Genomic DNA, 18,160 nt, shown 5'->3' with positions numbered 1-18,160 from the left:
CCTACAGTTAAAAGATCGTGACTGTTTGAAAAGACGCATGCACGCATATAATGCATTAGTTATAGTAAACTTTCACATCCCCTCGTTGGCTAAACTGGAATTGTACAACTCAAAAACTTCAGAGTCCGACTGTACCACTTCAAGAGGGAAAAGGGGGTGTGCCGATTACTCAAGTCCCACAAGTCCCGCCTCGGCGTGGATTCTGCGAAAAATTCAGGGATATAAAATGTAGGATCTCAACATTCAGTGAAGTTATGCAAGGGTTCCGCTTCAAAACAACAAGCGTCCGTGGCCCTCGAATCAGTTTTGTGTTCCAAGGCACCCTAGCAGTCGGTGTGTTTTGTTTAAGCGTATAAAACAATTCCCTTTTCCCTTATTTCGCTGGCATTTCTGCCGGCAGTTTGAGTTGAACGCAGCCATGGCAGGGGACGGAACCGACCAGCGGGCTCTACAGTATGAGCAAACTTTGGTAAGTTCACTTGTAGCCAAATCACTTGTTGGACATGGTGTAGTACATAACGCCGACGAAGTTAATCTGTTACTGACTGAATGTCTGTTCAAAGTTGATGACAATTAACCAGTTTTCTAGGAAGCAGCACGATTTCTAACTTTTAAACGCGCTGTAACATTTCTTCAAAAATGAAACAGCGCGCTTTAATATAATAATTTACCAAATTTTTTGCAAGTACGTGGACAGTTGATGTCACTGTAATTATATCCTTATTCTTGGAAGAAGATAGGCTACATTGATGATGGCGTGATTTGATGCACAGCTGGATCTGCAGACATAATGCCCGTCTATCTGTCTACTGTCTGTCCATCTTTGCCATTATCGAACTACACAGAGGGCTAGTTCATGCAAGAATAATGAACATTCATATTTTTTAACAAGTGACACAAATGTATGCGTGTACTGGTGTGCGTGGGTTATAGACAGATTTAATATAAATCATGCATCACCATAAATATTTACTATTTTCAGGAAATGCAGCTATGACTTGAAACGTTTAACGAGATTGGAAAGGCATGGACACATGTTGAATGTGTGGCAGAATGTGGGCACTGGAGATGCGAAATCGGTTTGAACTATTTCGATGCATCAGTGTAGTTACGCCGCTCACAGAACAGCTGGCACAAGTGAGGCATATAGCCTACCATGAGATGTTGACGACGCGCTGCGGCGATTATGGATGCTATTACAGTGAAGAATATGCGACCAGTTGTTATAAAATCCAACGTGCCACTCTTAAGGCTCCATTTCTAAATGTGCACACTAACCTGTTAATCAGCCAAAATATCATGAAAATGCTTTATTTTAGTATACATACAGTTGATGTGTAGCGGACAAAACTCAGTTTGTGTGTATAACACCGACATTTTCATAATTGTTTTGTGATTTAATTTTAAGTAACCTTGGGACTATTTCCTTTCCGAACAAACACTGAACATTAGTAGAAATAAAAGCTTCCTTTGCTGTGGTCTCTCATGGAAACCAGCGGCCCGAATGAGCGCTGTGATTGACTGATTGTGTACCTAAGCAATGAGCGAATGAAACGAAGCGACCTGCTTCACTGTCGCGCCGTTGTTGAAATGTACAATCTAAGCACATGCGGCAGGCTTTAAAAAAACCTTAGCTCTAACAATTTGAAAAGACGCCAGTGAACAGTAAGTTCATTATATATTAAAGAACAACACGTCTTGTGTGATAAAGAGAGCTTTTGTGCCGTGAATTCTCTCACTGTAAAAAGTTTCTCACACTTTGAGGAACACGAGGGTTGCATAACTTGGCCACTGATTCAACACTGGACGCAGGATCATTTCTCGTAGTGCTGTGTCCTCCCCAATACGCTTGCAAACGCCGAGCTCAGTCACCTCATAGTCTCTGTCCATATCCGTGCACGCGCTCTTAACACTCGTCCCTTCCTGTGCTGACTATCCCTTGTCAAAGTGCCAACCGTGCGTGTATATATTTTGTCTGATGCTAAAGTAAGAAAATATTTTTGGGAGCTACAGATATATTGGGGTCTGAATTGCATTCAGTAAACTCACAGAAAGAAAATGGTTCAAAAGGGAACCCTCTGATTCCGTAGAACAGAGGTGGGCAACAAAGGCTGTATCCGTTTGTGGTTTTCATGCCAACTGCTGGCCTTCATTACTAAATTGGCCCTAACATTTATGTCATCCGACATTTTAGTGACATTTCTTGATAAATTCATGAATGACAGTCGAAAACTGTTCTTGTGTCCCTATATCTTGTGTCCCTATATGATATAGTTTTACTGTGATCTAATATGAGTGAACTAGTGTTTGTGTATATGGCCAATTAGCTCATTTAGCCGGAGTAATTGGTAGAAAAAAAGCCTGCATACGCACCGGCCCTCCAGGACTGGAATTGCCCACTCATGCCATAGGAGAACCCTATCTAGTTCCATGGTTCTTTGTTGGGTAAAATAGTTGTCCGAGAGCTTTCATACTTCACACCTGTGGTCAAAGGTTCCATAAAGGACCTAAAAAGGGTTCCTCTATGGTGACAAGCCAATAACCCATTTTTTTGTACAGTCATCTGTAGCTGCTTAGTTATACAAAGCAGGCTTATCCAGCACCCTAATTGACCTGTTGGGTGCATGCTCTCTCTTACGGTTTGTCCCTAGACTCTGTTTTTCTTGTTTTGAAGTATTGACAGAGGCAGTAATCAGCTCCTCTCTTCTCCTCACGTCCCCTCTCTCCTGCTTGGGCTTCTTCCACACGCCCCGGGTTCACAGAGTGTCACATTATTGGCTGAGGCTGCGGAGGGCCTCGTACAGGAACGCGAGGAAGCTGAATGGGTGTTGGAGGCTGAGAGGGGAAACGGCGATGTAATCGGGTTAACCTCAGGGCCCTGACAGACACACTGGCCCATTCTACACCTTTCTGTTGGTTGGATGGCTTCCCTGGGCCATTTCTGACCAGGGCATTTTTAAATGGTGCTGTCATTGCCCCTCCTGTATGGTTACTGTCCCTGGGTGAGGTGTTCATCCCCCTCCATCATTAGAACATCTGTGTTGTCATCCCCCGGCTCGCTGCAGTGTGGCGGTGTTTTGACGTTGGGCTCGTTCTGAAGTGTAGTGGGCAAAAGTACATTGTTCACTGGGTCAGATAAGAGCAATTTTAAGAAGGGCGATAAGAGAGCTGTGAGTGCAATAAAGTAACCTTGGGTCTGATTTGTGCCTGTCTTGTGTAAGAGAATGAAATTTCTCCCAGCCTTGTTTTGCTGCAGCTCAGCACGCTGGGCCCACAGCAGGAATTTCACTGAATGAACATCCAGGCCCTGATGCAGCATCTGAATGCTAATCAGGCAATCATTTGCTGTTTTGCAGATGAAATGAAACCCAATAGATGTGTTCTGTTAGAACTAGAGACTGAAAAATGTGTGTTTGTACGCCGTGTTCTGGTTGTGAAAGTGTCATAACCTAGTGAGATTTATTTGTACTTGTGGGCTTCCCTTTGTTATCTGGGCAAAAACAGCAGGACACACATTTTTCTGTGGAAATGACCAGAGGTAAAGGAATTTTCCCTACACCTATATCCAAAACAATATTTTTCCTTTTGAGCACTTTGACAGGTCATTATGGCTATTATATTTGCCTTGCGGTAAATAACCGTCATTTGACCTGAGTTAACATTTACTTAAGAACATAAGGGACACTGAAAGAGCGTCTTGCACAATATTTACACAAGGTGTTAATGAAACTGGGGTACTATAGAAGATCAAAGCCAGTACAGAGTTAAGAAATCTTTTTCACATGAAGTCCTTTGTAGGAAAACCAAACAACCAAAACAATCAAATATCGGGAATCTTTTGTCCCGCTCTTGATTCATTGACTGATTATAATAAGCAGCATTGGTCCCATTATTTTGAATGCTGTGCCTGTCTCTGGCTGCTCTTCCTGAGATCGAGGTGAAAGTCAGCGTGCTCTTTTCAGTCGGGTGTTTCTACCTCCTTGTTTCCTTTCCTTGCCTGATTTCCTCACTCCTAGCGCCACCCATCGGAGGAGGCGAGGAAAAGAAGTGAGGAAATGTTTATTAGACAAATGGCGCGTCCTTGCTCTTTCAAAGGTCAGTTGGAAGGTATGTCAATTACAGATGTGGCAGATTGGGAGAGGTACATCCACAGATCGATCACTTATAAGTCATGTGTTCTGAAAAAATACTTCCGTAAAGGATGTGCTTGTGGCTCCTAGCACCTTGCTCCTAGATTTTTCAATGAGCATTTCTAATGGGTTGGAAGGCCCTTAAAGTTGGCAGACCTTGATCGCTTTCGGGGTCAGTCAAAGAAGGAGGAGCTAAGGAAGGGTGAAATGAGCGAATGGAATGAGCCCATTGTGAGGTCAGCGGACTCTCTCTCTGCTGCTGAGAGGTGCTGTATCCTGTGCCCTATGAAGGTCAGCCTGTGGATACCCTATCAGGCCTATCAGGTGATTGAAACGGTGGTGCATGGCATCATGGGTAACTGAAACATTCAGATACAGTATGTGTTTTTCAGTCCTACTACAAGCCACTTCTGGGAAAAGGCTAAACTCACAATTGCCAATAAGTCACGCGAGCTAAAGGCCCAAAAGTCAAAGTGGAGCCCTTCTGTTTTTCCCCACTGAACATGATATCTCAGATTGGTCATTTATTTATAAGAAAATGCCTTTCATTTCAGAGGCTGAAGGCCAGGGCAGGCTTTGTGTTTTCTCTTTCTTCTGTTCCTTAGCATTTTTCCTGGTGAGACTCTGTCACAGTTACTGTAGTAATGTCCAATGTCCAAAGGCTCATTACTTTCTGGATTTTAAAGTTGCTCCATCATAATCCTTATTATAAGATCTTCTGCATTGCTGCCTACTGATACCATAAGACTTGTGCCGGTTCAATATTTTTGCCACCGAATTGCATCATAGTCATGCATCCCTAAAGTAAGTGAATTCCAAAATGAGCTTCATAGAAAATGAGCTTATGCAGAAATCGTGAAAAAAAAAAAAAATTTCCCTTGGGACTAAAAACTATACTGTCAGTTTTAGAACTTTACAAGCTGGCATTATGGAATACCTACATAACCATAGTCACCATATCTGACTCCCTGTTGTGGATTTGCAAAGCTACATTCATTTGTTGAATCACTGGCTGATTTTAGTATTTGGCACTCATCAGGGACAAAGGCACGCACCCAGCCTGACGCTGCCTGCCCTGGGTCACTCAGGCATGTAGACAGTGTGGCAGGCTGGGATATTCTACACGGACAGTTGTGGGCAAACTTTGTTTTGGGCGACTTTAGGCAGTTTCTGTGGCTCCAAGTGAATAATTAGTCTCTTCTGGGAACAGGCTGAATTTCTATCTGTGATGGTTGAAGTGATCTAGGATAATGATTTGTGGTTAACCATAGCTGCCATCTTGCTTAAATGGGGGAATGTTCCTTCCAGTTAGGTTTTAGTACCTTACTACCCCCCCCCCCCTTTCAAAGCAGCACCCTCCCTCCTTCCTTCATTCCCTTTCTCTCTCAATCTCTCTCAATCTATCCTGCTCTTTTTTCCCCCCTGTCTGTGCACGGCGGTTTTTCAGACCGCCTGACACGTCCCTGTTATATCATCGTTTGCACTACAAAAAAATCTCGGCCCTTTAAAGTCACCTTGAATAGAGCGAGTGCAGCAAAGGGATTTGTGTGAATAGTCAAATCAAAGCCGCTGGTAACAGGCAGTGCTACATCAAACAGAGCAGCTGTGGAGCGGGCCTCCCTCTGCGCATGCCTGCGCCCCAGCTCCGTGTTTAGCAGTCAGAGCTGCCACATATCCCCCCCCTAAGTGCTGTTGACCACAGCGATTCTCACGCAACCAGTGCCCTGTAGGGAGAGGAAGATGTGCACTGCCCCTCTGTTTTACTTAAAATGACGCTGCTGTTACTTTGCCGCCTTGTGTTGTTTTTTTTTCATTTGCGGTTGGATAATGGTCATTTTGACCGGAAACGTCCTATCAATCAGATCACACTTTTTAAATTTGGTTCATTTTGCTGCCTTAAAACTTGTGCTGGCTTGTTGCCTTACTGGTATCTTGCTAGCCACTCTGACAGTCAAATCAAAGTTTATTTATCACATACTCCATCATGCAGGTGCAATGGGCAGTGAAATGCAGTCTTGTCTGGCGTGGCGCACGTTCTTCGGGCTTCCTTCACCCTGTGCAGGGTTGGAGCTGACGACCTGCTGGCTGCTCTCAGCCTGTCTGGGATTAGAGCTGATGTTGTGCTGGCTGCTGTAAGGCAGGTGCAGATTGAACTGTGTGTTTTTCTGGCTGCTGTTAGTGTCCGAGAGATGGCTGTTCATTGCAGAGTGTGTGGGCAGAGGCACAAATAGCCTGGGGCATGACTAAAGCATGTCCTCATGTGGAAGTTGGTCACGGAGAAGTCCCCCTGCTTCTGCTTCCTGCTGTAGAGAACTCTGGTTCAGCTATGGGCACACTGACCAAACTCCTAGGTCCTGCCACCAGTTTACATCCTAATTTAAAAATATAGTCTTCTAATTATGGGTAATTACGTTGCCCAGCTCCACAGTAAGGTAGCTAATTCTCACGTATTTCACCGCTTGAGGAAGAGGACTGGTGTCTGGTGAAGGAGACCGTCAATTCCATTCTATGTTTTCTAGTCACTCATTACTACATTTTGCACAGCTGTGTTAAAAATAGGTTTGCCGATATGCAACTGTCAAAAAAATATTCCGAAACGACCAAATCTTGTTCTGCTGTCAGACGGCCTATAACTGTACACCACAATATATTATTTTCTCCTGCCCTGTTAGCAGCTTAATTCTGGTTATGCTTCTTTGTCATTTACGTTGATTAGTCTGTATGGTTTCACAAGTCTTGATTTGGCAATACAGTATGAAAGCTTTGGGATTTATTGGAATTGTTTGTGTATTAAGTAGTGCCTAAATGACGCATGATAGAGAGTAGTGGTAATGCATGATTAAAAAGGTAACCCTGATTTTGTTTGCATGGCAAGATTAACATCGACAATCTGCTTCAAGGACCCTTTAGCAAGGCCCTTAACCCCTCATTGCTCCAGGGGGGATTGGCCCCTGCTTAGTTTAATCAACTGTAAGTTGCTTTGGATAAAATCCTAAGCTAAATAACTATGCTGTAAAGTAATTCAAGGCATGTGTTGCATGCATGGTTAATGTACTTTATGTATAGAACATCAGATATGTATTTTTACAGTAATACTGTAAATGTTTAAGTAATCTAAACTACAAATTGTATCCTTAACACTGGTCCAGGGACCTGTGCAGCTTACTTTATATGAACCTTGCAGAGAGATTTTCCTGCACTACACTCATCTATGCTGATCTATTTGCATGTTGTCTTAACACCCCTCCCTCTGTAGTTGGTTTTGGAAAGGCGTTGGCATAACTTTTATTTGATTTAAATGGTCATTTGAAAACTAATGCTGTACTTTTGGGAGTTTGAAGCATTTACTGGCGTCTAAACGCTACTGCTCAGTTCTGCAACTCGCACAGGACCTGGTGTGTGGAGGACAATTGTGACATCATCACGGTCTCTCCAGTATGAGATCATGAGTGATCACTTCAGCACCATCGGGTGACTGTGTAAGGCTGTGTTCTCCCCAATGAATGGTTACTGCAGGTTAGTGTTATAAGAACTAGAGACTAGAAAACCGTTCATTTATAATTTGTGGTGTTTTTAGACCAAAAATGCAATTCCTATTTCGTTACATTATGGATTTTCCTTGCAGACACCATTATTTAGAGTGACTTGAATCTATAATGAAGAGAGTGCTTGACTAATTGAAACCTGGACTATTGATGAATTCCAACTTTGAAGTGCTGTTGTTGGTTTTCACGCTGCTGCTTTCAGCACAGAAGTAAGTGCCACATAATATTTTATTGATAGATGCTTCTTTAACCATTTGGCCATTAACATTAGAACCCAATTAAGTACTTTAATGAGTGATGTTGTGCCACAATATCTAACCTATCTAAGTGCGATGGTAAAAGATAGCTAATGGATATTCCCACCTTTTTTATGATTACAGTTTGCATGGATGCTTTTAGCCAAAGTTACATACAAAATTGCATTTCACATGTCGGTGATGGTATAAATCGATATCTGATCAAACAAAATTAACTTTTTCGCTGTGGGCATTTTGGCCATTCATTTTTTTTTATTGTGGAAAAATGTCAATGCTGTTTGAACCCACCTGTTCCCAGCATGCACTCTGACTGGCCCAAGAGACCTGAGCTACCATGATCAGCTGGTCGATAAAAAATAATTGAGCCCCCTAATGAACCTGCTGTGTGTGCACTAATTTGGCCAGAAGATTGTCTTCATTATGACTGCTGTAGCCCTAATCTCTCAGTTGATAGCTTTTCAGATGCGTTATCTCTTTTTCCCATTCTAAATTGAGCTATCAGGAATTGGATAGTTTGTGTGTTCTGGCTTGTGTTAACTTGGTATGCATGCGTGTGTGGGATTGTGTGGGTGCTGGTGCTGGGATGTTGGCTTGTGTGTTGACGTGTTCGTGTGCATGTGTGTTTGTGAGTGTTTGTGTGGGCGTGTGTGCACGTGTACATTACTGTACTGTTTGTAGGACACGGGCTGCGGTCTGGCCTGGTTCTGCCTGGTTCTGTCCTCTTGCCACTTGAACTTTGTTACTTCATTTTGATAAGCATACTGCTCAGCAGACATGGCATTTTATTTAGTCCTTTATTGCACAATAAATATTGTGTGATAAAATTACATTTTGTTGCTGTTTATTTTCAACAACGTTCAACAACGGCAGGGCTTGACCTGAGTTTCACCTGTCAGAAGTTCATGTTTTTAACTTCCCTGACTGGGTTATCCCTTTAACAACATAAATTGCAGGGAAGTTGTCCTTCACCTCAGTGTTTTTCTTCTTTTGTTCTTTTTTTTTTCATTCCAAATTGAGAGTCTGGAATTATGGCTAGGTTCGGTCTGGTATTGTTGAAGAGGAATTAATCAGATAAACTGGGGATATTGTGTTTGAACTCCTGAGCCATTGTTTTACCTTAAATCTTTGCACCATATCAGGCGTCGAATGAATAGACTGTGTAATGCAGTGTAGTCTGTGAATACACACATATGCCAGGGTATTTATGTGATTGTGATGCGTGTACGCCTGTGTGAAGTCTCTGCGGTGGTCCATGAAACACCTCCCCACATTTCTATCTACCAAGGAATTGATTCTCCTTCCTGATAAAAGGTCTAATCTACAGTTTCTCTCACTGGAGGGACCGGCGTGACCACATGATTTCCACAGTCCACATTGCCTCATGCTACGTCAGCTGACAACGGAAGGTTCCTTCTTCCTGCAAAATCAGCAAAATCAACACTGAAAAACAAAATGAAGAAGGATAGTTCCTCACTATTGCTATTTTTCTCTCGCTCTCTTTCTCTTATTTTCTGTCTTTCACCCGCTCTCTGGGTGTCATTGGGGGAGATGAAGATGTTCTTTATTGTTGATAAACAGACCGTAGGGGTCTGTGCAGTTTAGAGGCCGTACCATTGCTGTGCGCTGTTCGTATGTTTCCTGTCATTGTCCTGAGCTTGTCTCTTTAAATCCTCCCTCCACCTCTCTGTCCACTGCTTCTGCACAGACTGAACGCCCCAAAATACGCTGTGCAGTCACCACAGCTTACAATGAGTGCTCAACATTCGTGCCATCTCTGTGAGAGTGTGTTTGTACATGTGGGGCAACTTTCTGCTGTCTCCTGTTGGACTGCAGTGTCCTGTTTGTTGTTGTTGTTTGTCTTTAATATACCCCCTTTCATTTAGAAGTGTTAAATATAAAATGACTGTATTACAGAGTTCATTTAGTCATGTATGCACTAATTACAGCCGGAGTTAAAGTTCTATGTGTGGGTTAGTGGTTTGGTGTTGTTGCCCTTTCACAGGAGTGAGTTGGCTTGGGGATTAAGGGTTGAGTTGGATTTTCCTGGTAGATTTTATTACTGGATTTACAGTTGATGAATACAAATCCCATAAAAAATAACCCTTTCCCCTCCCAGTCAACTTTTTGCAACTTTCTATCCCCCATACTCAGTCCAATGGTGGGGTTTAGACCCTGCCCCCCCCCCCCCCTCCACTGACCAAAGAGTATGAGCCTGGAGTAGGCCCCCGTTATCGTGAGTGTGTGACCAGCTTAGTAACGGCACCGCACTGGCGCCGGTCCAGTCCTGTCTCATCAATCACCGACTCGCTCCCTGTCCCCCTGCCGGAGAGCCCGGACCCCCATTGAAACCGTCCCCAGCGATTCCGTGGGCTCCCTTGGTTACTGGCCGTTTTTTCTCCGCGTTTTGAAGTTTGCACTGTGAGGGGTTTTGTTCTGGTTTGTGGAATCGTATTGGTGGGGGTGTTACTGTATTGCCCCGCCCCCTGTTGGAGCCCGTGGGAACGCGAGTTTGGGCGGCTGGGCTTCATTCACCCGGAGAATTACGGGCTGGCAGGGCCACAGCTGCCGGGACTGTCGGGTGGGACCTTCTCAGGTTGCCCCACGGCGGTGACGATGAAGATCATCAAGGTCTCATTCCCACACTTTGGGAATGGGTTGGGTGATTGACACTGGGCCATAGGGCAGAGGGTACATACCCAATGGTCACCACAGCAAATTGCTTGACTGCTTGGTGAAGGTCATCTGATCTGAGCAGTCCCACCTTCACCCTCTCTGTGGGATGAAGGTGATGTCATTTCTGGGGTTGGAAGGGCATGGGGTCTGTTGGCAGTGGTACATACGTGTTGTTTGTGGTTTGAGTTGGGCTGCTGGGCAGGATCAAGCTGATCATGACATGGACCTTCAGCAGCCCTCTTTTGGTACTCCCTAGTTACTGAGTGGGACAGGACAGGGCAGAGTGAAATGGCCGTGCACATGTGCTGATGCCAGTGTGGAGATGGCACTGCTCCCAGCACAAGCACGTCTGTGTCCACACTCCTCTCTGTGGAGGCTAACAGCTGACCATTCTTTGGCTTTGATCCCCTGTTGTTTTTCTTCTTGTGTAATCTGTGCTTACTTTGCTTGCATTGTCAAGAGGTGTCTAGGCCCTGGTCCGTCCTGAAAGGTATTGATTTCTTCCTCTCTGCACCAGCAGCTTGAGCTTGTGTAGAGCAGGGGGGAGGTGGTGTGTTGAAGACCATTGTGGTGGTGCTGGTAGCACTTGGTAGAAGAATTTAGAATGTATTTTGTAATGGCTTCGGAGGGAAGCAGCACTGGGCGGCAGTGGGAGATTGAGAGCCGTGCTGAATATCTGCGGCATCACTGCTGGAGTTGATTGAAAGAGGGCCCCAGGCTGGTTGGAGCTCAGAGAGGCAGCGCGGGCTGAACTTCCTCTGAACGTCGTGACTGCTGACCCTCCCCTCCCTGGTGTACTGGCACCGGTCTAGCCACAGGCCTGAGAAACCCCCCCCTCGTCCGGACTCCCAGAGAGTCGGGGGGAAACTGACAGGTCTTCTGATAAGAAGCTGTCATGACATGCTCGGCTCTTGCACTCTGGGAAGATAGGGAAATTCTCACCTCTGTTTGTTGTCGTTAGAATAACGTTCCTGTTTAGTAAACACAGCTCTGTCTGACCTGTATCTGGCCCCTCTGTGCGCACCCCTCAGCACAGTGCTGGTGGCTGGGGCCACCTCTAACACCTGTGAAATTCATGAATTCATTAGTTTACACCCAAACACATGCGCCACATACACATGCAGGTACGAGCATGTGTGCATGCGCATGTACACACACACGCACACATGTACATGCACACACATACACACACACACATAAGCACCCACCTATAGAAGTTTTATGCCTGCTCCCTTGTCAACATGATGCACATTCACATTCAGTGTGATAATTGGCAGACTCAGTGGCCGTTATAGAATACAGAATGTAGTTTCAAATGCCTACAACTCCCACCCTCTCCATGCTTTGTTCTTCCCCATGCTGCTCCCTGGGAAAGAGAGTGAAAAGGCCCAGACAGTAATGGGGTGTGTACACTGTGCAGAGCTGTGCTGGCCAGCTCTCATGGACTGGCTTATAACCACCTGTGGTTCAGTCATAAACACAATTGTGTGTTTTTCATATGATTGGGTTACCTGAGGAGAATGAGGGTCATTGTGCGCTTTGACAAGGGAGCCACCTGATCTTCACACAAGAAGCATTGAGCGGTGACTGCAGAGTCTGGCAGAGGCCACAGAAATACTAATACTTGGGACTGGTGTGGCCCTTAAATAAGGGTAATGAGAATCGGGCTGAGTCAGGCATCTCTCGGTGCTGTATTCCACTGTGCTGTATCAGTACTGAACAATTTAATTCAATAATACTTTATTGGCCACATTATATAAACAATAGCAATTAACAAAAGCAAAGTAATTAACAATAAAATAATTAACAACAACACAATACACCTAATTAATTCAATGGAATGGGAAAACACGGGGAACCTACTGACAACCGACAAGTTGAAAGATAAACACTAATAAGGGCAGTACTGTAATAAGAACTACCAACAATACTGCTTCCTGGATGGGGTTATTTCCTTTAGTGTAGGGCAGGGATCATCAAATCGCGATCCTCAAGGATCGAGGGCCTCTGCTTTTCCACCCACCCTTTACCTTTGAAGACGGTCTCGCCAATCAGTAGCACTAATTGTTCAGCTAATTACCTGGGAGAAAAGAAAACTTGGGCCTGAATTGAATTGGATTGGAGGTGCAGGTTTGATGGTGACTGGTGTAGGGGATGAGAGAAACTTTGCGGCCCCCAGCATGTCGTCCTCTGCCTCTCCGCTGTGCTCCATGTCTGAGTAGAGAGCTCACTCGGGCCTGTGCGCCCTGCGAGCGTCGGCCTGTCGGGGAGCAGTGGGCGCTTAATCACCCTTATCTGTGACTGTGTGCGGCTAAACGTGCTGCCAGACGCTGAAGTGCTAAGCTTTACCAGAGGGATTATCCCGGGGCTGTTTCCGCCCTCTCCTGCTCTGCCTCTGCATCTCTTATGCAGCGCTGGGGCGCTGGATGTTCCCTTTGCTGCAGGTGGGTGCGTGTGGTGTTCTGCCCGCCTCTACGTCCCCCACCTGTGCAGCTGTGTGTGTGTGTGTGTGTGTGTGTGTGTGTGTGTGTGTGTGTGTGTGTGTGCGCATTTGTTTTTTATGTGTCTGGGTGTGAGTGGTTGTAGTGGTGTGCAGAGGTGTGACCTTGTTTGTGTGTGTGTGTGTGTGTGTGTGTGGATGCGTGCGTAGATATGTGTACATGTGTATCTGTATGTGCAGTACAGTGGGAGGTGTAGTCTGCTGCGCTCCCCCTCTCCACCCTGAAACGTCGTGTGCAGCCCGCCATCTCTCCCTCCGCCCGCTGTGTCTGTTTCCTCCTTTCACTGCACCTCAGGCACTCACTGCTGCAGTATCAATTAAGCCCGAGCCCTCTGTTCCAGCACAGCTGCTGTCCATTCATCACGGTCCTCCCTCAGCAGGGGTCTGGGCTGCAGTGCTGGTCTGATGCGGCTGCAGGTGGCGACGGGTTTACCTGTCCAATACAACCGGCTGCAGGCCAGCAACCAATCACGGACCCGCTATCATTCTGCCAGGGCCATCGATTGGGTTTTCAAGAAAAGCCATCAGTCCGCTTAAAATAACAAAATGAGCAAGTGTATATCTCTCACCGAATGTGGTTTGGGTTCCGAATGCGTTTATTTCCTGCCGTACACTTATTGGAAAGGGATCAGTAAGCGCTGTGTGCAGCCCTCCAGGCACCGGCTGGCTTCCCGCCCTTTGCCCGCTCATTTGTCGTTGCTCACAGATCGATCTTCTCTTAATACCTCCTGTCAGGTGTTTGCATTTCTGTCGCTGCCCAGTTTTTAGGAAGGTGGGGGATGGTGGGCAGCGCTGCTGTGCGTGAGGCTCCCTTCCTGCAGATGGCTGCTTTCTCATTAGATTCACACGCAGTAGTAATTTCTTTTGTTTTTCTCACTTTGCCTTTTGTTTCGCTGATTTCCCAGCTCACCTGACGGTTTGGGCTTTCGTCGCCGGGAGCTTGACCTTGGCTGCCACTCGAACTACTTATCTAATTTTATTCAACTTGTAAATGCTGATAAAAACCAGCAGAATTGACATCTTGCCAACCGGGCCCTGTTCTCTGTGGTACTCCACACAGAGCCTTGTGCAGCCTTGAGCAGCCTATGCGCTATATAGGCTATAGGTCACCAGGTACAGCAGATTCTTCTGAGAGTTTTGGGAAACGCTGTCTGTAGAGTTGGGACATGGAGACATGACTGTAGCGTTGAGACAGTATAGTGCAGTGATAATGGAACTGTGCTTGTTGGCAGATGCCTTCAAAGTGGGCTTAAGCCATTGCACACCTGAATATGGTATCCAACCACAAAAAATGTACAAATATCCTTCTGGATAAAATATCTTAAGTACAGGTAAGCACACTATGCACTCTAAGTTGCCCTAAGGAAAGGAAAGAAAAAAACAAAAACAACAACTGAGAAACGGGGGGTTGGGCTCAGGCAGGGAGTTTTGAAAAGAAGATGGATTGGCTTCCATAGCAACAGCAGGACAGTGGGGGTAAACATCTTCCCCAGAGGCGGACAGATGGAGGGTTGGGCCGGCCGGGGGGGGGTATGTGCTCCCCGCTGTACCACACACAGGGGGCTCTGTGTGGGCATGACGGCAGGGTGCCAGCTGGGCCCTGCCTGGACCCAGCCACCCGAGAGGGCTTGGAGTGGGCCTGCAGGGCGGCATGGCTGCCAGGGGGAGAGGAGGCCGACACAGAGCTGCATCTCTCACCCCGGCCTGCACTTTCAAACTTCACCAGCGAGGAGGAAAGCTCAACCTCACTCCAGACTGGGACTGTTCAAATTTATTACCCACTTCCAGGCCCCAGGGGTACCCTGTCCACAGACCGCAGTGTTTTTCTCCAGTCCTTTGTGTCCTTGAAGAGATTAAAAACCTTGAAGGAATGGACCCAACTAATCCACTGAAGCGAATTTCTCCTGTAGATTCCTTTTCTAATTCGGCTGTATGCCTTGCTGCTTCGACGTCATAGACCACGATTCTGGGATTCAACTTTGGTTCAGTTACTTTGCAGAGTTCCTGCGCTCGGTATAGACACCAGGAGGAAACGGGAGACTTGTTATGATGGGTCTAATGAATGCCACGCAGAGAAAGAAGAGAGATGGAGAGTGCAGGAGATTGAAACTGGTGAGAGAGGATGGCAGGGAGATGGAGCAGGACGGATTTCTGAGATTGGTGTGACTTCCTTTTCTGGAGGGAGTGACTCGATGGATCAATCAGCTGAATCATGGCGTCCCGCTATCATCCGCAATAATGACAAGCACAGACATTTATTCAGAGCTGACACCTCCAAATTTAGATTGCCCAGAGGTGCAAGTGCTCAATTATTTGGGAATTGAAGGATTCCGGATAAATTATTGGCCCCGGGGGGGATGATGTCATCCAGCCATGCAATCAGGAGTGGAGCAGTGTGGCAGTGCGTCACAATCCCATCTGATTGGTTTCCATGCTTCAGAAATGCTGAGTGTCAACCACACTGCCATGAGAACGTTCATGCGCTCATCAGGTCATGGAAAACACTGACTGCCGCACTGAAGCAATGATCAGAGGCAGGGTGTGCGTCAGTGTTTTTGTGTACGGAATTATGCACATCTTGTGTGTATATGTGGGTGTGTTAATCTGTGTATAGATTTGTGCTTCATTTAATTTTATATTGAAGTGATTCTGTTGCTCTCTGCACATACTGACCCACAGAGATCTGGGTTCACACAAGTACCCACATTTAGTATTATATGCTCATAAAGGTTCACTGCACCTACAATTTAAACTTTTAAATACTGATACTAATCAATTGGATAAATTATCAGCATGTAACGTTTTAACATCAACACGTCGATCAAAGACAACGACAAGATATTTATCAGCGTTATTACCCCTAAATTGCACTTGCCCATTGGTCAGGGAGATAGAAGCGAGTTTCAGCAGGAATGTAATCTCTTATAAACAATCAACACCTCCAGTCAGGGCAGAATGCTGTAGTTAATGGAGCCCTGCAGATGGGGCTCACCTCTCTGTTTGGTGCCCAGTCCTGGTGTGTTAGAAGCCAACTCTGGGTCATCTGAGAATCATTTTAGCTCGAGGAGCAGTGGGCCCAGACACTGTCATGTCCGTTTATCTGAGCCCTATCGGTGATGGACGGCGGTGGAACCCCCTCCCTCTCCCCGTGTGGGGACCTCCGTGTCTCCTGGAGGTACGGTGAGGAGATGGATTGCTCCAGGCTGCGGGCCGCGGTCTCTGCTGATGGATTGTGACAGCGACATGTCCCCGATAACTCCTCCCCACACCACTGTCGCCTGCGCCGGGTTGTGAAATGACTCAGAGATTCCAGAACATCATGAAAACATGGCACACAGATATCTGTGGCCTTTATTGAGTCTAAAGGTCACAGGCTAATGGCCGCCCAGATAAACCCAAGGCTGAAGACTCTGTTCCTTCCTGTCACCGTCTGGTCACCGCCAGTTACTCTTCAAACAGTTTTTATATTGCCCTTGCGTTGATCGTGCGGTGTGTAGTTGTTGTTGTTGTGCGCTTCTGTGCGTGCGTCTCTGCACTTTACGTGCGTCTTGACTCGTGACCGCCGTGTTAACTGGCTCCTCCATCTGAGCTTTTAATTTATTAGTCAAATTGGATTCTTGATTTCCTCGATTAATCTCAGCTTAATGCTTCCTTTGAACCGCTTCCACTGTCAGCATTACCTCAGCATGTGCTGTATTTGTTCAGTGCCCTTTTTAAATCCGAGAATCCGCAAAACACGTTTCCTATTTCATTCCCGGCGACATCCACAGCGACACGGTGACGTGTCTGAGGATCCGGAAGTCGCACAGAACTGTGAATAATAGTTCTGAGAAAGAAGTGCTTTGAACGGAAAGAGTCAGCGGTTTGATAGAACACACTTTAGTGCAAACACAGACTCTGCCATAATGTAGTGAGAGATAGAGTGTAAAAGAAGATGCCTAACCTGAGGGTGTGGGGTAAAGGTGGCTTGCAGTGGTTTCAGGGTCACATTAGGATACTGCTTTGCTGAGAGGGGTTGGGGGGTCAGTGGTGGTTCTTGTGATTGAGGATCAGTGGACAGTTGGCACGGATAAGCGAGTGAGCCCGTTGGATTGACCTGGGTAATCCATCACTAACACACAGCTCCCAGAAGGCATGCCAACATTCCTGAATCCCGGAGCGCCGACTGCATGCTGCTGAGCCAGGAAGTCTACATGCTGATCCCGGTTTCTCAACAACGCCATGTTTGCGAAACCCCTTTTAGCGGCATTTATTCATAAAGTCACTACACTATATTCACAACCCCCATCTGTGGTATGCATTTGTGACACCACTGTTTACCGATTTGCAGTAATGGAGTCTCATTTTCAGCAGAATTGATTAGACGTGTGGTGTTCATGACATTCAACTAGATAGATGGGTTTAAATCCCATAAAATATTGTTGAATTGTGGTACAAAGCCTCTTAAGGACATTCCAGAGAGGGCACTGCTATTGTACCTGTCAGCGAGGTGGTTACCCTCAATCGTCACAGTAAATATGCGGCTGTATGACTGGGTGTTGTGGGAATGGGAAACCAGCTGCTCTGAGGCGGGACAACGTGCGTTTAGCGATGTAACCGGGACTGTGTACTACAGCAGCGACGGTCTGCGCTGCTGAACTCTGTGCCTCGGTTGTGTAATATCGCACGTTCCTGATGGCACGCTGCGCTTCACAGCAGTTTTAGGTTCTCAAGGTCACTGTACTGAACTGTTGTCATGAAAGTGTGCAGCTGTTCACCCCTGACCCTTGACCCCTGAACTCCCTGCGGTCTGCTGCACTGTGACAGTGGCACTGAGACTGATTGTGATGAGCTCAGACCGCCAGGCCTTCATTGACACCTGCTCACCACACTGACACGAACGCTTATATTATTGGTTGCTGGTTGTCCTGCTGCTTCTCAGCTTGGCCGCTGGTCTGTCCTGCTGAGCATGTGCAGTAGGAGTTGCGCTGCTCTGTCCTATAGCTTTGGCTAGCATAGCATTAGCGGTACCTGCGGGCAGATCAGCTGAGGTGCCAGGTGCTTATCTAAGCCTAC

At 46.3% G+C, this 18,160-nt stretch overlaps 1 protein-coding gene across 1 annotated transcript in view; it reads left to right on the top strand.

Annotated features, from left to right (window-relative positions):
* Window positions 1–274: 274 nt before the first annotated feature.
* Window positions 275–18,160, top strand: part of LOC133107754 (chloride channel protein 2-like) — a 112,147-nt gene continuing 94,261 nt past the window's right edge. Inside the window, exon 1 of the mRNA XM_061216910.1 lies at window positions 275–469. Coding sequence (XP_061072894.1) covers window positions 419–469 — 51 coding nt within the window. The 5' untranslated portion in view covers window positions 275–418. The remainder of the gene's footprint in view (window positions 470–18,160) is intronic.

The sequence above is a fragment of the Conger conger genome, chromosome 13 (assembly GCF_963514075.1).
Source record: "Conger conger chromosome 13, fConCon1.1, whole genome shotgun sequence".
In the NCBI taxonomy this organism is placed as follows: Eukaryota; Metazoa; Chordata; class Actinopteri; order Anguilliformes; family Congridae; genus Conger; species Conger conger.
The sequence above is the reverse complement of the archived record's forward strand: the minus strand, read 5'-3'. Positions and strand labels throughout refer to the sequence as shown.